The sequence below is a fragment of the Myotis myotis genome, unplaced genomic scaffold, assembly GCF_014108235.1.
Source record: "Myotis myotis isolate mMyoMyo1 unplaced genomic scaffold, mMyoMyo1.p scaffold_m19_p_7, whole genome shotgun sequence".
Lineage (NCBI taxonomy): Eukaryota > Metazoa > Chordata > Mammalia > Chiroptera > Vespertilionidae > Myotis > Myotis myotis.
In genome coordinates, this window is record NW_023416379.1 from 70,650,066 (window position 1) to 70,674,379 (window position 24,314).

A 24,314-nucleotide genomic window follows, 5' to 3' on the forward strand; every position below is an offset into this window, starting at 1 on the left:
AATGGCCGAGTTTTTTTTTTATTTTTTGCATGTATCTGTCCAGTTTTCCCAGCACCACTTGTTGAAGAGACTATCTTTTCTCCATTGTATATTCTTGCCTCCACATAATAAATCTTGATAAATGCAGACAGAATTATTCTGTGACTTTACTTATTTAATGGGGACATGGTTTGTTACTGCTATTACTATAAGTCTAGTTTGTAGCTTGGATGATATGAAAGCACCTTATTGAGGAATTAAGAAGGAATTCATTGAGGAGGTGACATGTAATAGGAAAATAAAGTTAAGAAAATGCAGGTAGAAAAGTTGTTAGCTTCTGTTTGCAACGGTCACTTTCCAGCAGATGTTAGCTCCCACTAGATGCAATTTGTATACACAAGTAATTTTTCTTAAATCTTTGTGTTAAATAAAATGTGTATCTTTTTGTCTTATTAAAAGATAATAGTTACAATACCACTGACCATAATAATAGTTGTACATACCACTGCTAAAGTACTTACTATATGTCATGGATAAATATAAGCACTATACTATACCAATTAATTCAAAAACGTGAGATAACTACTAAATTTTACTAAAGAGATGAGTAAAGTGAGGTACAAAGATGTATTTTGCCAATAGTCATATAGGTAAAAATGGCAGAGCCATAATTAAGAAATGACAAGCTGTCTTCTTAAAAATTAAATCCTTGGGTAATATGTATAGGCAAAGCATGTATACATATATAGGTAATCATATGTTGTGACCAATATTAAGTTTTAATATTGATAATGCACATTTGATTCCCTAATGTCCACTTCCCATTGGCTACCTAAGCCATAATATTGACTTTATCCTGCTTATATCTGACTGGTTCAGGAGTAGTCGAAGTAGGTCACTTCCAACGAGCTAGGAGAAGTGGCTGGCTAGTTTTATTTAAAAAAAAATGAGTTTTGGACTCTTTCATTGAATAAGAGTTAGACAATATAAGTGATTGCTTCTAGCAGCCACTGAGTGAATTAACTTTAGGATAAACCTTGTGCTGTGTAAAGAGTTAGCATGGGAATGGGCTGAACCAAGCAGTTCTGAGCTCATCTTACCTCCTCTGTCCTTTCTGTATGGGATTGTATGCATTAACTTATTTTTAAAGTTTGAGTTAGATTTGGGGGGAAGTGGGTACTAACTGCTGAAAGTGTCTGACTTAGCTTATAAAAATTAAATTAAACTATAAATCCCTATGTGGTAGAGAGGGGATATTAAGCTCTTTGGCTAACATATTTAGCACTTTGCACAATGTAAACATCCCATGAGGAGAGCTGAACTGTTACACTTAAGATATGGTGGAATGAACACTGGTCATGAGTAGATCCAAGCTCTTATTTTGGTTTTGTATCTAACATTGTAAGATTCATTGAGTAAGTTAATTTAGGACTCGGCCTGTTTCCTGTTTTGAAATGAGTGATTTAAGGGTAGTCTCTCTCACGTTTAATATTCTATGACATGCAAGTGAGCTGAATTTATAATGATTCCATACTGATCTCTAAAATAGATTTTTTTTAAATTTAAATCTTTAGTCCATTCACTTATATTTATATTTTCTCATAAAATAATATGTAAACTTAATACTGACACTTGGTTGCTTACATTCTAATTGCAGAGGAAGATTTAATACGTTTTCAAAGGTTTATTACAATGATTCCAAAAAGTACAGCATTAGATACAATTTAGGGAAAATTATTCACCTGAAATATTGCACTTTCTCAAGAATTATGATTGTGTATACTATACAGGATAATAGACATCAAGATTATTAGAGGAAATGTAGTATAGTCAGACTTTAATTTGAATTAAAATCTGAAAAAAAAAGTCTTGTGGAAAATTGGATGGCAATAATCAGTGTAACTACAGCACAACTTGATTGAATACATGTCTTTGTTTAATCTGTTGGCCAGCAAATTAAAATGTATGTTGTAGCTTATAGTTGAGGATTTATGCAATAGCAATAGAATAAGTGCCAACTGAATTAACAAGTTGATTGTGTAAGCAACAAACCTCATTTTAGCTAAACTGGATTTGACAAATTGCATGACATTCTGCCTGGTAAATCTGAGATTTATAATGCTTACTGCTATCAACAGTAATGAAACAGCAGAGAACTTCAATATCTGACATTTTAATCTGTATATTTCACTTTTCTTCTTGCTAATCAATGCTTAATTCTGGAATATAGTTCATGTTTTGTTATCCTTTTAGCTACCAAGTTTGATGTAGTATGATCAACATTTATTGAATGAAAACACTGCTATAAGATTAACTTTCACTTCACTCTTTGCATTTTTAAGGCTAAGAATTACTGTGGAGAAAGTATTTTTTTTTTAAGTCCACAAGAAAACCCATAGCTAAATTGTTTGCAATTTGAAATGAAATTTATTAGTGCATCTTTTAAATCAGAAAAGCTATCTATTAGCCTGATTCATGTATGATGACAGATTTGTATAATGACAGATTTCAAGATAAAGAATTGATATTTACTATAGTAGGCGGTATAGCTATGAATGGTTAAAATCCATAGGGTAGTTTGCAGATTTCATGTATGAAATAGGAGACATTTCTTTAAACTCAATTGAATGCTATATGAGTTATTGGTAGTATTTAGTAGAGACACTGGAGAAAGTGAATAAGATAACAGTTTTATTTAAAGTTAGTGCTATTACTGCTTATTTGTAGAAGCTTGCCCATAATTTATGCACATGCTTTTATGAAGCATGACAATGGATTCATGAGACTGATTTTCACACTAATCTGAATGCTCACTTAGAATGCTTCATTTCAGATTTCCACCTCAACACATTTGCTCTATTTTTACTGCTATTGCTCAAAATATTTTCAGAACTCTCCATGGACTTCAGTCATCAATTCATTCCCTTTGTGCAAAGTAAGAAAATGCAAAAGATAAACCTTTGTTGTATTATGCTACTGATGTTTGGGGGTTCTTTGTTATTGAAGGAATAAAGGCCTGGTGCACAGGATTCGTGCACTGGTGGGGGCGTGGCCTGCAGGGATTGGCCCAATGTGGAAGCACTGCTCATCTCGGTCAGCAGTGTGGCTGTGGACCCATCCTCTGAGCAGCTGCTCCCGCTGTGGGAGGGCCACACATCCCGGTCAGACAAGCAGCGCTCCCACTGTCAGAGCACACTGACCACCCAGGGGCAGCTCCTGCATTGAGTGTCTGCACCCTGGTGGTCAGTGTGCATCATAGCGACTGGTCGACCGATCATTCTGGTTGTTCTGCCATTCGGTCTCTGGGCTTTTATTATATAGGACTAGAGGCCCGGTGCACAAAAATTTGTGCACTCGGGGGGGAGGGGTGTCCCTCAGCCCGGCCTGTGCCCTCTCCCAGTCTGGGACCCCTCGGGAGATAACGACCTGCTGGCTTAGGCCTGCTCCCGGGTGGCAGAGGGCAGGTCCAATCCCTAGGTGCAGCCCCTGGTCGGGCTCAGAGCAGGGCTGATTGGGGAGTTGGGGCGCCGCCCCCTGTCATACACAGAGCAGGGTGATCAGGAGGTTGTGATTCCATCCTCAGTCACGCTCAGGGTAGGGCCGATTGGGGGGTTGGGGCACCATCCCCTGTCACACTCAAGGCAGGGTCGATGGGCAGGTTGCGGTGCCACCTCCTGTCATGCACAGAGCAGGGCCAATCAGGGGGTTGGGGCATTTCCCCCTGTCACTCACAGAGCAGGGCCAATCAGGGGGTTGGGGTGCCACCACTCTCACACTCAGGGCAGGGCCGATGGGGAGGTTATGGCTCTACCCCGTCACGCACAGAGCAGGGCCCGTGGGTGGGGGAAGGGGGTTGGGGCGCCGCACCCTGTCACACACAGAACAGGGCCGATCAGGGGGTTGGGGCGCCGCACCCTGTCACACACAGAGCCGCAGGGCGATCAGGGGGTTTGGGCGCTGCCCCCTGTCACACTGATCCCGGTGCCGGGAGGCCTCGCGGCTCCGCTGATCCCAGTGCTGGGAGGCATATTACCCTTTTACTATATAGGGTAGAGGACTGGTGCATGGGTGGGTGCCAGCTGGTTTGCCCTGAAGGGTGTCCTGGATCAGGGTGGAGGTCCCCACTGGGGTGCCTGGCCAGCCTGAGTGAGGAGCTGAGGGCTGTTTTCAGGCTGGGGATGACTGAAGCTCCCAACTGCTCCTTTTATTCTTTTTTATTCTGGGCCAGCTTTAGTTTTGAGGCTTGGCTCCAGCTCTTAGGCCTCCGCTGCTGAAAGTAGGTTTCTGGCCTTTGCTTACAATGTTGCGATCCTGCTAGCTGAAGCCCGGCAGGTTTCTGGGGTTTTGTTTAGCTTCTATGTTTGTTACATAGTTGCTTGCAGCTCAGAGGCCTGCAGCGGCAGGCGGGGAACGTTGGAGTCCTCCGTCACTGAAGCAAGCAAGCCTCATGTTAGTTTCAAGCTGCCTGGCTGCCAGCCGCCATCTTGGCTGACAGTTAATTTGCATATTGCCCTGATTAGCCAATGGGAAGGGTAGCGGTTGTACGCCAATTACCATGTTTCTCTTTTATTAGATAGGATAATTTAGCCTATCCTGATAGTTTCAACATCTAAGGCAGAATTAGATATCAAATACAATGTCAATACAACTGTTTAAAATGTTAGAAACTAATTTAACTTACCTGGCTTAACATACCTTAAATCCTCTCTAAAAATGGAGTTGTTACTATAGACCAAGGCAAGTTTAAAGTTCAAAAATGAAGCAAGTGGCCTCAAATTTGAAGAAAGCCAAAATGTTAAGACATATTCGGGGGATGATGCTTTGCCTAGTATGATGGGACAGTGAATTGTCCAGTGAAGTTTGCATTTATCTTGTAGGCAATATCATGGAGTAGAAAAGTAACATGATCAAAACTATTTTACAAAAGTATTCCTGTAACAGTGAGAAGAATGAGAGGAGACACTTAGATCTTGAGGTCAGGTACGGAGATTATTATGGTAGTCCAGACAAGAGCTAATGAAAGCTACACTATTATCCTACATAATAAAAGTTTAATGTGCTAAGTGTCCGACAATTTGACCAGTCTCTATGATGCGCACTGACCACCAGGGGGCAGACGCTCCGAACAGTAGGTTACCTTGCTGCTGGGGTCTGGCCGATTGGGAATGGTCGAGATGGGTCAGACATGCCCTGGAGCCCTCCCGCGGTCCCTCCCCGGCCAGCCAACCTCCTGCGGTCCCTCCCTGGCTGGCTAGCCCCAATCAACCCCAATTGGCCCCAATTGGGATGGGGCAAGATGGCTCTGAAAGGCCCTGATCGGGACTGGGCAAGACGGGCCAGACATGACCTGGAACTCTCCCGCGGTCCCTCCCCAGCCCTGATCATGCACCAGTGGGGTCCCTTGGCCTGGCCTGAGCCCTCTTGCAATCCAGGACCCCTCAGGGGATGTCAGAGAGCCAGTTTTGGCCTGATCCCCACAGGCCAGGCCGAAGGACCCCACCAGTGCACGAATCCATGCACCGAGCCTCTAGAAACATAAAGAACTATGATGCTAATCTCTAAATTATTAATTCAGAGCACTTTCTACTACACCATATTATTAAATATTCATTTTTCACTGTATTGACTTATTTTGATAGTATAAGGAAACTATTAAACATGATTTCAGTAAGTGATATATCACATTAATAAACTGGGAATATCTTATCAAGTACAATTATATTACTCTGTAATATTGCCTTTACTAGTTTATATATAAAAGGAGTAAACTATAGTCTTCTATTATAGAACCCTGAAAATAGAATACTTCTGTGAAATTACCTTGATTACATTTGTGTCCTTATAAATTCATAAGGCAATTAAGATAAAATCAATTATTATCATTACATATTGACTTAAATATGTATATGTACATATATATACATTTATATACATATGTGTGTGTGTGTATATATATATATATATATATATATACTCTCAAAGCTCTAGTTTTCTGAACTTGAATTGTGATTACAACAGTGCAACTTTATATGATTGTAATGGAGATTAAATCATATAGTCCTTGCAAAGCACACATTATGTGACACAGAGTAAACTACATACTAGTAAATATGAGTTTTACTATCAACAAGTCATCAAATAGGAAGAAGTGACAAATGGCTCAGTTAATATCATTACACATACAAATAATCGTTTCTTTTAGAGCTTTTGAGTATAGAAAGACATTAAACACATTGAAAAATTAAAACTCTTAAATCATTTTATTTCCATTAACTCAACTAATTTTGTTAAGCATCTATTATGTATTTTGTTCAAGGTCCTGAGCTACAAAGATACAAATACACCAGTCTAGCCCATAAAATTTTCCATTCAAATGAGAAGAGAACAATTTTGAAAAGTAAATATTATTCAAAATATATTTTAATGGAAGTATGTACAAAGGATAATACAAATATAGCTAATAAAGCCACCTAAGTGCCCTTTTGAATCCATGGTCAATTTTATAGGAAAATTTAGTATTTGTATTGAGATGACAAAAATATATCAGTTTGCTAAGAAAACAATTGGTAGAAAATGTTCCACCAAGTAGAGAGAATGCGAACAGGCACAAAGGGGCATGTGCATACCAACTACAGCATGTGAAGCTTTTTCCAAAGTATAAGTGAGAAGAGAGGTGATAACCAGGATAAAAATAAGAGAGGTCTTTTCACAGAGAAGAGGGAATATTGAAAAGTCATGGCTTGTTTGACCCATTCAGCCAGCAAATAAGAGAGCACTGATTAGTTCTAAAACATTTCTGATATTCTACATTACTTTAATTTTCAAAGGTTTTTTTGTGTGTATTTGTTTATTTGTTTGATTTTCAAGCCATATATTATCAAACATGAAACACATGTTTCTGTTTGAAGCCATATTTTCGTACAGTAGTAATTTTCTCAGCTGGCCCATTGGCTCTGTTGTAAGGTTCCTGAAATACTTATGAATAATACCATGATTTGCCATTGTTTCTAGTAAAAAAAAAAAAATTTATGAATTGTAGGCAGAAGCTTCAGAAATACATCTCCTCTGACACACAACAATGAGTAGAAAGGAGAGAGGGATTAGCAGTGGCACATGTGGGAAGGAAAGCAAAGCATAATTCCAGTTACATTTTGTAGATTAGTCATCGGACAATGATTCAGGGACCAAAATGTTTACAGACTACAGGCACAAAACATGAGTTTAAAGTGATTATATAAAAACATTCCTTCCAATTATAAAACTCTATGCTGTTGAGACTCTAAAAATAATTGACAATATCAGTTAATGGGAGGGAATTTCAAATAAAATATGAAATATCCCTGTGTTCAAGTAGCTCATTCCCCAGCAGGTCAGGTAGTACATGTGCACTGGCATAAAAATAAGGATGCAAGTGCAGCAATAAACACCTAGGATGTGAGAGGATAAGAAAACATTGATTTTAATTGGAAAACCAAAGACAAACCCACATCACAGGTGCAATAAACAGAGCTCTTGAATGGGGAGGAAGTACAATTTGCACTGGAAGATCAGTGGGCCCAGGGTGAGGGGCTTGGTGAGCCACCCACAGGAAGCTCTCTTGAAAAAAGGGCAGGCATGACAGGGGGAGAGAGTTCTTGTATTTGTTATATTGGAGAATTAGATCCCTTTACTCCAATGAATGGGTTCCCATTCCCTCTGTAGTACTGAAACCTCACTACTTGGTAGATTTAACATCCACACTTCATAGAACTGTACCTTCCCTAAACCATTTCAAGTCAGTGACAGATTGAATGATCTCATTTGCTCAGTCCTATGTAAGTTATGTAGGCTAAATGCAAAATGCTTTTTAGCATGCAATATGATTTTTTATGGCAAATCTTAAAAACATGTGTAAGAGTTGAAAAATATGAGAGTGTTCTGTCATGACCCATTTGTATATCTTTGAGGCAAAGAAATTATTTTAACCTGATATTGGCTTGTATCTCTTTGGCAACAATAATGAATATAGAACCAAATGGCCAGCATAATTAGTTCTTCTGAGATGATAAGAAGCCATGGGGAACCAAAGAAGTTCAAGCTGAACACGTTTCTTCAATTAATAGAGGCTTTTTTAAGAAAGAAAAATATATATTTCCCTTTTCACACTCTGTGAGTTAACTATATCACTTTAGATACACCCAGAGACCTCCTGGGGAGGGTCTGTACTATCCCATCACTCTGAAAGATCTCTCCAAATCTAGAAGCAGGGAAGCAGGCATCTTACTTTAAGCAAGAACATTAATCTACCATGTATCCTCCTGTTATTCATTCACATATTCATGAAGCAGACCACAGAGCATCTGAAATGTGACACATATTAAGGTAGCTTGTAATCCAATGTTAAAGACATACATGCAAGTAGGTAGCTATAAGTAGGGCAGTGAGAACATTAGGACAGCTTGCATAGAGAGCAATGAGGAGGCATTAACTATCTGTGTTCAGGACTGTCATTGTGAGTTTCATTTTTAAAGTTCAGAACCGTAATGTAAGATGCTTGCAAAATAAGGGAAGGTTATTATTACTATTCTCATTTTAAAGAAGAGGAATTAGGGGTTGGAGATTTAGGGGAATTGCTTGGTATAACAGGACTAGTAAGTGTCAGAATGAGCCTAGGATCCAATCATGATCATAATAGTTGACTAGGATTGTGCCAGAGACTGTGTTAAGTACTCAGTATTTTCTTTTTCTCATTTAGTATCCGTAGCAACCTACTAGGTAAACCCTCTTTGTGGAGTATATTGAGGAGCAGATGAGCGATGAATTGAAGGAGCAAAACATATTAAGTTCAAGTAATAGATATGAGAAAAGTTGAAAATTAAGGGAGACATTGGTAAAGACTTGTAAGGATTGCGAAGACAAGTATGTCTTTGGTAATTCAAATAGCAAACTACTGACTTGATCTCAATGTAAAAGAAAAAGGAAAGGTGTTTGTAAATCCATGTTTTCTTACCTGATTTTTCTCTTGGCCATTGCCTCATGGCAGGAGGCTCCAGGAGAAACAGCTGAATTTAAGGAGCTGTGGCCTTGCATTGTCCTGAATGCTTCCCTTGCTCTTTCCCTGTGACCAAACAGAGCCCAGTGTACATGTGTTAGGAGAGATACAATTAGGACAACACAAATGCTCTACTATTTTGTAGTTGAGGATAATAAAAATCCCAGTAAAACAATCAAAGTCTCACAGTTATTAAATTGAATCTAGGTTTTCTGACTACAAAATTCAAATCATTTTATCACTAGAGGAGATATTTTGGGTTCTGGTCCAGAACATCTTAATAAAAGATTGCACTCAGCCAGTGTTGCTCAGTGGTTAAGTATCGACCTATGAACCAGGAGGTCATGGTTTGATTCTCGGTCAGGTCCTGGAGACATGGAACAGATTGACATACCTCAATGTGGGGTTAGGGGGACAAGAGGAGGTAAACGAAATAACTTATATACTATAGCCCATGAACAGGGGCAATAGGATAGTGAAGACCCGGCAGTGGGGAGTAGATGTTGGGAGGAGGAAGGTAAAGGGGGTGGGGAGGATAGGGGATATCTGTAATACTATCAACAATAAAAAATAAATTTAAAAAATAAATAAAAATATTTTAGCTAACATCTGATTTTTTTTTCAGCAGTAGATACTGTTAGGCATATCTACCCCTATATTATCCCAGACTATTTCAAGGAAATAGAATCTGATTATTCAATCATGACACTTTCTTATTAGAATTTGCAAATATTCAGCAGCTCTGAGAAATCTCTATTTCATTTTGTGCTACATCCATAGCGACATAACCTTTACAGTGAACACATTGCTTTTACAAGGAGCCACGATAGTTTTGATTTGTATTTTTATATTTTAAACTGTACTATGTATCTAATTGTATAATTTCCACCTTTCTATAACTTCCAAAAATAAAAAACCTTAATTTAGCAGATATATCCAAGGGTTGCAACTGGCTTCACAATATTATATGAAGCCTTGAATTAAAATATATTATTCCAAGAGAGTAGACTCTAGAACAGCCGTGGGCAAACTACAGCCTGCGGGCCGGATCCGGCCCTTTGAAATGAATAAAACTAAAAAAAAAAAAAAAAAAAAAAGACCGTACCCTTTTATGTAATGATGTTTACTTTGAATTTATATTAGTTCACACAAACACTCAATCCATGCTTTTGTTCCGGCCCTCCGGTCCAGTTTAAGAACCCATTGTGGCCCTCGAGTCAAAAAGTTTGCCCACCCCTGCTCTAGAATGTAAGGATCAACCTGCAGCAGCAATAGCTTAAGTAATATTTATATATGTAGATAGAAAGTAATAAAGTGTGTCATGATATAGAATGCTTCCCAAAAAGGAGGGCAGCTTCTATGGGCGTAGAATACATTGATAAACTTATAATTTCAACAAACCAATGATCAGTCTAATAAAATCCTAATAGGATATGGCAGAGCCCACATATACTTTGGATGTACCTGTAAGGCTAAAACTGAGAATTAACTATACTTAGAATAAATTCTGTAGGAATGTAAATAATTCTGTAGGCTCTCTAACTGAAAGGTGTAGATTAACAAAAATTAGCATTCCAATTAAAGATGATGAATTAATCACAAGAATTTACCTGCACTTCCTCCTGAAATCTCACAGATCATGAGAAAAATATTTTTTAAGGTAGAAATCCACTAGGACCATGGTCAGGAAACTGTGGCTCGAGAGCCACATGCGGCTCTTTGGCCCCTTGAGTGTGGCTTTTCCACAAAATACCACATGCGGGTGTGCAAGTATAGTGCGATTGAAACCTCATGGCCCATATGCAGAAGTTGGTTTTTTGGCCGGGGCGAGTCTATTTTGAAGAAGTACTGTTGATATTTGGCTCTGTTGACTAATGAGTTTGCCGACCACTGCACTAGGACAAAGATAGTGGTAGCAGAGAAAGCAGACATAAAAATTGGGAAGCTTTAAATGGAAACAGGCTAAATAGACCTGAGAATTTGGAAACTAAAATTGGCAGAGTGAACAGTAGAGGAGCATGGCGATTCATAGCACGGAATCTACAAAAGCCTGGGGAAATGACAACAGTAGATGACTAGAAGTGTGAGTAAAAGTAGAATAAAAATCCTACTGGTTAACTCTTTTAGAATTGATACATTTTTTCCTCAAACGGCCTATATGCTGACATATCCAGCAGTCCTTTAATGAATTCGAACTAATTTTTAACCTTAATATGTCAGGATATCCTACATAGCCCACTGAGCCCACAGAAATGAACGGGGACATCTAGATGGTGATAAGTTTCAAATCTTTATAAGACATTTTTTCAAGGATGCAATTCATTCTTTAAAGTTTATATCTCTCAAATAAAATTAAATCAATACATCTGTATCTTAAACAACTTTGGAATTAAAAAGATGTGTTTTAAGTTACAGTATTTTATTGTAGTAGGCAGTTAAACAGGAATGTGCAGAGCAATGACAGTGGACTAGGTATAGAAGGTCACCACGGCAGAAAGCCCTGGGTGCCTACCAAGGGACAACTGTAGGATGGGACCTCACCCAAGGGTAACCTCTCCTCTCTTAGCATGTTGCTAGTCATGTGATAGACTACCTTAGAGGAGGAACAAGGGGGCCAGAGAATAACCTCATAGGACTCCCATATAAGCTCTTGCATGACCACTCACTTAAGCACTAAGCCAGCGGTTCTCAACCTGTGGGTCACGACCCCTTTGGGGGTCGAACGTCCCTTTCACAGGGGCCACCTAAGACCATCGGAAAACATATATAATTACATATTGTTTTTGTGATTAATCACTGTGCTTTAATTATGTTCAATTTGTAACAATGAAAATACATCCTGCATCTCAGATATTTACATTATGATTCATAACAGTAGCAAAACTACAGTTATGAAGTAGCAACGAAAATAATTTTATGGTTGGGGGTCACCACAACATGAGGAACTGTATTGAAGGGTCACACCTTAGGAAGGTTGAGAACCACTGCACTAAGCCCTCAGGACAATGAGGTTCTGACCCATTCCAAATCATCTTAGGAACAAAGCTTCTGTTGATGATGGAGACAGAGTTTTGGTGAAACTACAGCTAACATATAAGCCTCAGTTGTGTTTGAGCTCCAGACCCAGAAAAGCAGCAGTTCAATGACTAATGAATCCCTGCCCTGGTGCTGACCAATCAGTGGAGACCACCACTCTGAAAGGACACACCTGGAAAGCTGATGAATATTCTATTGAGATCCCCGCTGGGGCCTTTCTTAAAACCCCAGCCCTTAAAAGCCTCTCAGAAACCCAGCTCAGTATTCCCTGGAGCATGTCCAAGCCTCCTCTCTCTCCTGCCCCCAGGCATGTTTATCCTTGCTTTATTTCTCCTAAGCCCCAAGGGCCCTCCTTTTACCTCTGTAACTTGTTTCCTGAGCTCACACAGCCCAACTGGCTCAATTCTTCAGCTGCTCTGTGTCTTTCCAAATAAACTTTTGCTTGTATTTCAGTCTTGGCTCTGAATTCTTTCTTAGCCAGAACTCAAGTAACAAGGTTGCTGAATCATGGTTAAATCACTGGTAATTATTCGTGTGTCATTTCGCCATTAAAAAAATCAGTCCTCAACACTGTGAAGTAAAAATTTGTTTCTTAATAGTAGGAAAAATAGAAAAAGTAGGTGATTATTATGATTTTGAGACATTTTAATAATAGACACATTTTAAAGGCTTATTATAAGCAAATAGTTACTTTTAAAATGTTTGATTATTCACCTATTCATTTACAGATATAAATAAATGATGTAAAATATCAATATTTTTCTGGAATGAAAATTTAATTGTTTTGCCTAATAAAAATAAAGACAACTTAGCTTTTATTCAATAGTATGAGTTCCAAATCATTTTACCAAAATCAAGTGAACTTTCAAAATATGTACCCTGGAAAAAAACCTAAAACATGCCAAAAATGTCATTTTGTGCCCCAAATTTGCACACTATTGACCTACTAAATTTCCATTCAAGTACTCTGAGTCCAAATTCAATATTCCTACCATTAGAATTATTGTTTTTAGCCAGATTATTTTTCCAGTAATACAAATGTCTGTGTTAAACCACTAGAATTTCTGTAGTCACTAGAATGTAAAAAAAGTAAGGAATCGTATTTTCAAAATCGGTCTGAGGAAATAAAGCTCTGTGTTTCACATGCTTTTCTCTCAACTTTTTATGTATGCCATTCCTGAGATGTTTACCATGTATCAATCCCTGGCTGCTCACTTCCACCCTGAAAATGCCACTTTTTGGTATATAAACCATCCTCCCTCCCCACCCCACCCCCCACCCCCCACACACACTCACAATAAAAAAAAATATTGTCTCTTTTTTTCTCTATTCCATACTTCATTCCAAAAGAACTTGGAAGTGGCTTTAAAAATGCCACATGGTACAAATAAGTGAGGAAACTTGACATATGTGTGTGGTTTATGATTTGACTTTTTTAAATGATGAACTTTCATATCAATAGGAGGCATATTGAAATGACAGTGGCCTGTAGGTCTACTTAGAGTTTCCTAAAGCAGCTATTATCCAAATAAATCCTCTAACCTGTTGCGCCGAGGAGAAATATTCACATAGAAGAACCACTCCCAACAATGGACAAATTAATTAAAGACTGCTCTATGGGTGTGTATGTTTGTGTGCATACAGTTTGTATGTATATAATTTAAATGGTGTGTGTATGTCATTAACCTACATCATGAGGAGACAGTAATCAAGCAAACCAAAGAAAAGCATTTATTTGGAATTAAAAGAATAGCAATAATTCGGTTAACAACCCAAACAGTGTCCCTCTGGGAGACAAAAGGGGTTTGTTTAGACCAGGGTTCCTCAAACTACAGCCACAGGCCACATGCAAATACAAATATTGTATTTGTTCCCGTTTTGTTTTTTTACTTCAAAATAAGATATGTGCAGTGTGCATAGGAATTTGTTCATAGTTTTTTTTTAAACTATAGTCCGGCCCTCCAACGGTCTGAGGGACAGTGAACTGACCCCCTGTTTAAAAAGTTTGAGGACCCCTGGTTTAGACCATTCATAAAGAATCGTAATTGGTGCTGACAGCAGAAAGCTAACTTTGGCTAATGTGACTGCTTGTTAAAGCTATCCCTAAGTACAAGTCTGTCTCTGTGAGGAATGGTAGGTGTCTTTGCAGCATTCTGGAATGCCGGGAGCCGGTCCATGCTTGCTGTTTCAAGGGACCTGGCATATATGGCATACTGTTCTTAATATGTTTGCTCACCTTCTTGGCACTATGTGTTTTAACCAAGGTCTCTGAGAAGGGGTGTTTCCCCAGGTAGGGATTTTCCCCTGAAGTTAGGGAGGGAATAAAACCTCTTAACTAAGTGCCAGGTGGGTAATTAATCACTTTAACTATGAACAATCATGCTTAAGCTACATAATCTTTACTCCCTGGAATTGAGATAAGAAACTCCCTAACCTTTGTAATAGAGATTGATAGGATTGAATCAACTGGTATAAATACAGATGTAATAAGACAGCAAGACACAGAACTTAGAACACAGAACTTAGAATACAGAGCTTAGAACACAGAACTAAGAAGACAGAACCTACACAGAACCTACAGACAGAAGAACTTCGCTGGAGAGAACATGGCAAAAGATCCTGGACTGAACCTGACTACAGAAATTGGCAAGAGAACCTAACTAGAACCTGGTGACTGAACCTGGCTGGAGAACCTGGACAGAACCTGGCTGGAGAACCTAGCGAGGGAACATGGCTACAGAACCTGGCTGAAGAACCTAGCGAGGGAACATGGCTACAGAACCTGGCTGGAGATCCTAAGCAGAACCTCTCTGGAGATCCAGACCAGAACTTGGCTGGAGATCCTGGCTGGAAATCCTGGCTAGGCTGTTGATCAACTGAACACTGTCTCCGTGTCCTTCCTTCTTCGCCGACTCCGTCTATGCCTTTGGGAACCCCTGGACCCGCTGGGGTTGGACCCCAGCATTGGAATGTTTATGGTTTTGCCCAGTTCAAAAGTTCACATTCTATGTGGTAAGAATGTGCATAAGACCCATTTCCTTAAAGGCCTCCTGGCTCCCTTTTAAAGCCTCTTAACATAAGTGACTCCATTTTATTCCACATTTCACAGTATTATCTTATCTATTCATTTTTACTTGCATAGTCTCCCTTTTATCTATGTATCTGTCCAGAATTTTGAGAAGCATGAATGTGTTTTTCTTCTGTACTCTTCCCTGTGTTCAGCTGTGAGTTAAAAGCAAAAATTAGTCTTAAACCTATGACAATGTTGAAAATCAGGTGAAGAGTTGAAAATTATATTTAATTAAAAGCTAATTGCTAGGAATAAGTATCTCTGTTTATACCTCTGTTTCTCTTCTTATCTATCAGTAAAATCTGACATTGTAAAGAATTAAAGCTGATAATTGCCAAGATAGCCTGAGGGTGACAATTAGACTATAGGATAAAAGGAACCTTTTTTTTTTTCTTCATAACCTTTGGTATCTTTTTTCTATGGCCTGAGTAGATTTGCATTATTGTTTCGAGCTGGTATTTTGTTGATATTGTTTCATTGAGATATAATTGACATGTAACGTTATATTAGTTTCGGGTATACAACATAATGATTCCATATATGTATGCACTGCTACATGATCACCACAATAAGTCCGGTTATTATCTATCACCATACATAGTTCAATTTTGTTTTCTTTTTTCTCTCCTTGTGATAAGGAAATTTAAGATTTACTCTCTTCTTGGGGCGGGGGGGTATAGGGACTGGGAGGGGGAAAAAGGAGAGAAAATGGGAGATATCTGTAATACTGTCAACAATAAAAATATATTTTAAAAAAAGATTTACTCTCTTAGCAACTTGCAAATATCATTAAGTATAGTCACCATGCTGTACATACATTACATCCCCATGATTTATTTAACTTATAACTGACCCCTTTCACCCATTTCGCCCACCACCATACATCTACCCTCTGGCAACCACCAAGTTTATGAGCTTCCTTTATGAGTTAAAAGGTTCACTTATAGAAGAAGAGCAAAGCATTATACTCAAAGATGAAAACTTAAAAGCCTTCCCTGCAAAATCAAAACAAGAAAAACAATTTCTTTATCATTATTTCAGTTCATTGTTTTTCCTGATGGTCCTAGGCAATGTAATGAGTTTAAGAATTAGGAACAAAAAAAATTTCATTTCTCACAAGTGATATGGTATTATTAAAAATAGGAAAGTTCAACAAGGTTGTTTAATATAAAACAGTCAGTTGAATTTCAATATACCAACATAATGAGTTAAATATATAACATTCCAAAAAACTATTTAATGTAGCAGTACATTCCTAAGTTTTCTAGAAGTTAACCTAAGAAAATATGCACGGAACTTTTATGAAAAAGTTATGAAACTATATTAAAAGTATTTTAAAAACCCTAGTAAAATGGCGACATAAAAATATGTCCATGTACAGGAAGATAAAGTATCACAAAGACACCAATTACTTACATTCTTTTAACAAAATCAATGGAATTCAAATCAATTTTTAATAAGAATTTTTATGTAACTCAATAGGATGTTTGTACTTGTAACTGATTCTAATATTCATATCAAAAGGCACAGGACAAATAGTAAGTAACACAGTCCTGAGGAAGAAGAATATGCAGGACTTTCCCAGTCCAATGTCAGGACTTATCATAAAGCTCTGCTATTTAAGTTAGAGTTTGTTTGGCTTGGGGTTGACAATCTGTCCAACAAAAATAGGACACTGCCCTAACCGGTTTGGCTCAGTGGATAGTGTCGGCCTGTGGACTCAAGGGTCCCAAGTTCGATTCTGGCCAAGGGCATGTACCTTGGTTACAGGCACATCCACAGTAGAGAGTGTGCAGGAGGCAGCTGATCAGTGTTTCTTTCTCATCGATGTTTCTAACTCTCTATCCCTCTCCCTTCCTCTCTGTAAAAAAAAAATCAATATAATATATTAAAAAAAAAAAGGATACTGATCCCAGAAACTGACCCCATGTATGGGGAGGACAATGTGTGACAGAACTGGTAATGCAGGTGAGTATAGGAAGGATCCTCCACATTAAAAGACAAAAGGGGGGGGCGGGGAGCATTGGAAAGATTCTACACAGAGTGAACACTAAGAAATTATATCATAGGCACCTGGCAGCAAAAAGGGTTTTTAAGCAGCAGAGTGGCATGATTTGAATTATATTTTGAGTTACTTCCTATTTTCATGGGTGACTATTAAAGGAATTTTCCCAATTTTCATTTGCTAGCAAAAGGGAAATAGCACACACCTATGTTGTGCATCCTTTTTAAAAAGGCTGTTAATGCCCTGACGGGTTTAGCTCAGTGGATAGAGCGTCAGCCTGCGGACTGAAGCGTCCCAGGTTCGATTCCGTTCAAGGGCATGTACCTTGGTTGCGGGCACATCCCCAGTAGGGGGTGTACAGGAGGCAGCTGGTCGATGTTTCTAACTCTCTATGCCTCTCCCTTCTTCTTTGTAAAAAATCAATAAAATATATATTTTAAAAAAGGCTGTTGCCGAAACCGGTTTGGCTCAGTGGATAGAGCGTCGGCCTGCGGACTGAAGGGTCCCGGGTTCGATTCCGGTCAAGGGCATGTACCTGGGTTGCGGGCATATCCCCAGTGAGGGATGTGCAGGAGACGGCTGATCGATGTTTCTCTCTCATCGATGTTTCTAACTCTCTATCTCTCTCTCTCTTACTCTCTGTAAAAAAATCAATAAAATATTAAAAAAAAAAAAAGGCTGTTAATTACTTTCAGGAAAAAATATCCAACTATTTGACTAGTCCTCTTTCAGCTTTCCTTGCAGCTCATATTTATTATAAGTTTTCTTTGGCTACACTGAAAGTCTCTGTCACACTTGCTTTCTATTTCAGTATTATTTATTTTCTAAACTTCCTTTTTCATGTGCATTATACAATACTTGCTCTAGGAATTGTCATTGACTTACAGACCATGGAATAATCTGTGAAAATCTATGAAAGAAACAAATGTTTCATAATTTACTTTGAAATATGCTTTATTCCTGCAAATACCATAATCTTTAAATTGCCAGGAACAATGTAATTGGGCATTTTGAGTATTTGAATCCAACAGTCAGATAGTAACATGAAATAAGTCATAAATCTGGGGGTATATGAGATTTGATTTTGAAGTATTCTTCCAAACAGAACAGCAGTTTTGTCCACTGTGAACCCATCCCTGCAGTCGCAGTGGGAATTGACCCCATCCTCATCTTTAGTGGAGGGCTTCATTGGTGACCCGTTTGGGCCAGTAAACTGTTAGGAGAGGTTCATGCTGTGATTGGGAAAGCTCTTCCTTCCTCTTTTGAAACTATAGGAAACTGAGGATTGGACATGAATGAGGAAGTATGTCACTTAAACTACCACTGGCCACTATATTACATCAGGAAAAAAGCAAGTCTCAGATTGAAGCTCACTTTGTGAATAGCAGAATGGAGAGACCAAAGAAGGTTAGGTATTTTATGAAAAGCCAGCTGACCTTTTGCATACATAAACATCCATTTGGAAGCCCACCCTATTCTTGAACTTCTTATTGCTTATGCCATTAAATTATTTAGTGCTGAAGATATTTGAAAGTTGGGCTTTCTGGTTATTTGTATCAAAAGCATACAAACTTATTCAAAGAAATAATTATAATATGAGGGCATGCAATTCAGATAAAGGTTCTTCTATTTGGAAAAATGAAAACCCTTGGGGCTGGGGGAAGCTCCTGCATTGAATATCTGCCCCCTGTTGGCCAGTGCACATCATAGTTCCACCGTTCAGTTGATTTGCATATTAGGCTTTTATCTTTTATTATGTAGGATTCTAGATAATGAAATATATATGGAATTATTAATTTACACTAGCCCAGTGATTTTCAAACCTTTTCATCTCATGGCACACATAAACTAATTATTAAAATTCTGCAGCACACCAAAATATATATTACATTTTTGCCAATCTGACAAAATAAATAGGTATAATTTTGATTCATTCACACTAGATGGTATTGTAGTGTTGGCTGTTGTCATTTTTTGACAAGCTAAGGTAAAACAGTGACCCTGACTAAATACTTAGGTATTGTGTGTTTTGAAAATTCTTGCAGCATAAGGTTAAAAATAATGAATTAAAAGGCTTTTTGAGTTAATAATTGTTGATTGAACAAAATATTTCTAAAGCATTTAAAGATATATAGTAGTTTATTTCACCAATGTTGTATATGTAATCATGTTGTCATATTAGTCTTTGTCTGAAAATATTTTATTCTCTTTCACATTTCTTTTATTTTTATGATTTCAGAGAGGAATGAAAAGGGAGAGAGAGCTAGAAATATCAATGATGAGAGAGACTCATTGATTGGCTACCTCTGCAGGCCCCACATTGGGGATGGATTCCACAACCCAGGCATATGTCCTGACTGGGAATCGAACCATTACCTCCAGGTTTATGGGTGGGCACTCAACCACTGAACCACTCCAGCCAGGCTTCTTTCACATTTTGAACTTTAAGTCAAATGGATATTTGACTTCATTCCCAATTTACTCAAATAAATGTCTAAAAACTTTTCATATTATTTAATGTTATGTGAAATTCTATTGCACCATGCCTTTAACATCAGCATTAAAACTTTACAAGAAGAGGATTATTTACAGGTCAAAAATCTTTGCAGTAGTTTTATCAGATTAATATCAGGTAAGATACTCCCAAAATGTGTTCCAGCTTTAACATTATTTGATTCTATAGCGTATTTTTGAGTAGTTACAAGAAAATGAACTACTGCCTGCAGAAGAAAAAGAATATAAATTCTAATGTCTCAATGACTGGCTCTGATTTCCAATTAAAGTCTCTTTTATAAAAGCTGTTGTGTTGCTTTAAAAAATAAACTTTATAAGGAAGAAATATCTGTCTATCATAGATAGAACAACTAAAACAATTAGAATGTCAGAATTAAAAGCACATTGTTAATATTTTCAATTTTTGGACCTACTTCTCTAATAAAGTACTTGATTAAAAAAAAACATGCATCCATCCTAGGTGGTTTGGTTCAGTGGATAGAGCATCAGCCTGTGAATTGTAGGGTCCTGGGTTTGATTCCAGTCAAGGGCACATGCCCTGATTGTGGGCTCAATCCCCAGTGTGGGGTGTGCAGGAAGCAGCTGATCAATGATTCTTTCTCATCATTGATGTTTTTCTCTTTCTCCCTCTTTTTTCCTCCCTGAAATCAACAAAGAGGAAGGATATATATATCCTGTATATATACATCTGCTTTATTGTCGTTTTCTGGCAGTATTTTGAGCCTTTTTATTTCTGGTTAAAAGGAAAAATAGCTTTGAGGCTTAGCTAATTATTTTCTTAGAGATTTTTTACAAGTTTGGAAATTTAGCTTTATTGAAAATTTATAATAAGAAAAACACTCCTTATAAAATATAAAATCTACAGAAGTTTTAAAGTAAATATTTCAAAAATATCTAACCTTCATGATCAGCAAACTAAAATGGTTTCATGAATTATCTCTTCTATTAGTTGTAAAAGAATAAACACTTCGGAAGTTTTTAAGGACAGAGAGTTGGTGTGCGTGAGCGTGTGTCACAGGAGGAGCAGAAGGGAGAAAGTGAATGAAAAGAGATACTCAAATCCATTGTTATAGATATATCAACCAACAGTGATTAATTAATTATGTGTTCATCAAAGAAAAGTAACTTTTAATAATATAAAATAATTAACACCTTATTCAGAGAAATAAGCTATGTTTCATTTAATCATATATTTATAAAGTTAAGAAATTAATTGTCAAAGTATTTTGCTCAAAATATCTCCATATTTTACTTGAAAGATTAAGGCTAATTAAAATATAATCTTTTAGAAGGTAAACAAAAAAAGAAAGAGAATGAGAGAGAATTTTCTTTTAAAGAAGCTCAGATAATATAATGTTGTTACAAAAGGGTGACAATTCCTTTACTTCCAATAATGTCTATCAGTGCTCAACAGCAACCCAATAAAATTTACAAATGACATAAAACATAATTTTGTACCAACATCTTATAGATGCAGTGAGTGACACTTTTAGAAATATTCCTGTGTCTGTTGACCTATAACATAAAATCTAAGTAAAAGCACAGTTATAGATTAATCATCTGGACAACCCTGCCTTCCACTGCGATTTGATTATGAAGCCCCCAATACATAGAAATATGACAAACCACTGTGACTAAGGCAAAGGAAATAGGTGCTCACACTTGCAATAGGCAGGAAAGAGTCAGATATGAGCCATTTCAGAAAACCTTATGCCAATGTTAGTAATGTGACACCCAACTATTGAGCATTCTATCCCAACCTAAATTACTTTTTTTTTTTCCTGATTCTACAGGTTTCAGTTGTATTTGTTATTATGGAGATTCCTTTCTAGAATTTCAGAATATATTTTTAAATCCACAAAATAATATTTCCCTAGAATTTCAGACCTTCAGCTCCTATGGACTTCCGCTCTACATCAAGCAAGACTCAAATTTAGTAAATGGATTTTTTATTCAATTATTTATTGAAAATGGTACTTTGCAGGTAAGCCATTAAATTTATTGAATTTAAAGTAAATTTTAGGAATTTATTGTAATTTTTCCTTAAATGCTCATCTTTCTGAAGTAGTATACTTATATAGATATATAAATAAATGGTATCAGATCATAGAAATTAAACAGATAAAAAAGATTAGTAGTAGCAATGTTTGTATTCATTTATTTTTTCAATCATTCATTGAACATTTATCTGTTATTTACTTTGCTAGGTACTAAAGATTCAATGGTAAATAAAACACATATTGTTCTCCTTCTGTTGCTTCCAGTTTATTACAAATAATAATAACAATGGAACCAGAGCAAGAAAATATGTAATGAAGAAGATCCTAGAATAAGTCATCAAACATCAGTCTGACCCTCTGAGATACAGTTTGCTGATCCCTGGTCTACAGCATTTTTTCTTAATTAAAACCAGAAATTTCCTTTAGTCTTATAATGATCAGAAAAAAATACAGAGACAAAATGTAAGCAATTATAAAGCAAACATAATATTGAGCGTCGGTCATGTTCAGAATGTTTTCTCAGCACATTTTCTGCTGCTAACTCAGCTGCCAGAACTGAGTGTACAGCTCAACTAGTTCCTCTCGCCGCTGTGGACACCTCCAATCACAGACATTACAAGGAATGTCCAGAGACTTGTTGGAGCTGCGGGTGAAAATATTTTATGAAATAATGGATTAGGAAACTTCTTTCACTTTCCAGTGGATAAAAATAACTTCATGATAGGTCGAGCCAAGACATTTAAGAATTGTAAAATGTAATAGGTAAAGAGAGGTGTAGAATTTCTTTCCTTTAGTTTTTATGACAAAGAAATGATATATATTGACATGTCTGTAACAATAATGACTATTGTTTATTGAATTGCAATTATGTGTCAGGCTCCATCATAAGAGGGTTTATTAAGAACATGGACTCTGGAGCTAGACTGTCTGGAGTTTGAATCCCAGCTCTGCCCCTTAAGAGCTTTGAGACCTGCAAGACACTTCAGGGCCTTCTGTCTCAATTTACTCACTTAAATTTACAAATGAGGTTAATACAAGTCGTTGTGAGGTTTAAATTAGTAAGTAAATAAATATCGTGAAGCAAACGCAATACAGTGAACAAATAAGTGAGGCATAGAAACACGTAGAAGAATGCTTGTGGCATGTTAATCAAATGTGTCACAAGGTTCCTGTGGACAAACTAAGGCTCTCAGAGAGTTTGGTGTTATTACACATGCTCTTCAATCTTTTTTAAAGATGATAGATCAATAAGTTTTACTCTGTTGTGTCAATACAAAATCCATGTTCTTTCCACTCACATCACTGTTTCCTTGTAATGATTTGAAGGAAATTTCATTATTATTCTATCTTTATGATTTTAAAATCTTCCTTGTCCCCCTATGATTTGCCAGACTATCCTCCAATTTCCTCATCTACTTTAAAGGTATAATCATATGGGGAATATATTTACATTACAATTTTGACAAAACTCATATTTGTGGTTAAACTTTTACAATGATCATAATTTAAGACCTATTCAAATTCTACACATGGAGAATTGTTAATCAAATAAATTTTAGGAAATTTAAGCTTTAAAGTTTTATCAAACTTAATTTGTAAAAACATTTTATTGTTTCTTTCCTATAAAAAGGAGGTAAGTAGATACATCTACAGTAGGGACTCAAATATCAGCCCCTCAACTTATTAGCTGTGTCACAGATTACAGTGTCTCCCTGGCTGAGGGCAAATCACCTATTTCCACCTCTGTTTGGTAGAAATAATAAAAGGATAATTCCTAATTCGTATATTTTTGTTTGGTTTTACTTTTGTTTTGTAAGGAAACAATCAGTTGATGCTTGTAAAGTGCTTTAAAATCCATGATAACAGGGTCATCAGTCAATAGCAGCAAATCTGTTTCCTATACAATTATAAATGAGCCATTTATGATAAGAGAAAATGTAAGTAAAATTAATAAATTGTCCATTAAATATTTTATGTATGTTTAACTTTGACATCCCTGAAGATAATAGAAATTACTATCTTAGTAGTACCTGAAAAATATTTTTTAAGTATTGTTGGTTAGTACGTTATTATTTAAGCTTAAAAAAACTATCTTAACCAACAACATAGATTTCTAAGTGTTATACATAAGAAACAGATAAATTATCCTCTGTGGTGTCAAAAGTATTAAATGTATTCTTTAGTAACTTTGGTTGTCTACTGGTCACAAGGTAAAAATTTCGTAAATAAACACTGAGTTTTACTTAGTTTCACATGGCTTGAGAAAAATATATAGCCAAATATTAACTTATTTTCCTGCAAAGTGCATGGAGGTGTATTTATTTTTGAAAATCTCAATACACTTTATAGTATTTATTAAAGTGAACTTGGAGCAGATAATATTATAAAGGAAAGAAACTTTTTGCAATGCCCAAATATCATTAAAAAATAAAATACATAACATTCTATTTCCTTTTGGGCTACATTTGGGAATATTTAAATATATCAGTTTAATATAGCTGGATGCATAGGGGTTATAAAACACTATGCAACTGTTTTTCTTTAACTTATATGTGGATTACAGATATCCTGTAGAAATGATGAAGACTATAAAGCCTTTTTCTGGGAAAGAATAGCCACAATATAACTGGTATACATCCAGGCACATGCTGTTAAGAGGATAAATAGGAAGTGCAGCCC

General features: G+C 36.9%; 1 protein-coding gene across 1 annotated transcript in view; it reads left to right on the forward strand.

Annotated features, from left to right (window-relative positions):
- The window catches only part of EYS (eyes shut homolog), a 1,264,258-nt gene that overhangs the window by 719,938 nt on the left and 520,006 nt on the right, over positions 1 to 24,314 (forward strand). Inside the window, 1 exon segment of the mRNA XM_036318417.1 lies at positions 21,429 to 21,619. Coding sequence (XP_036174310.1) covers positions 21,429 to 21,619 — 191 coding nt within the window.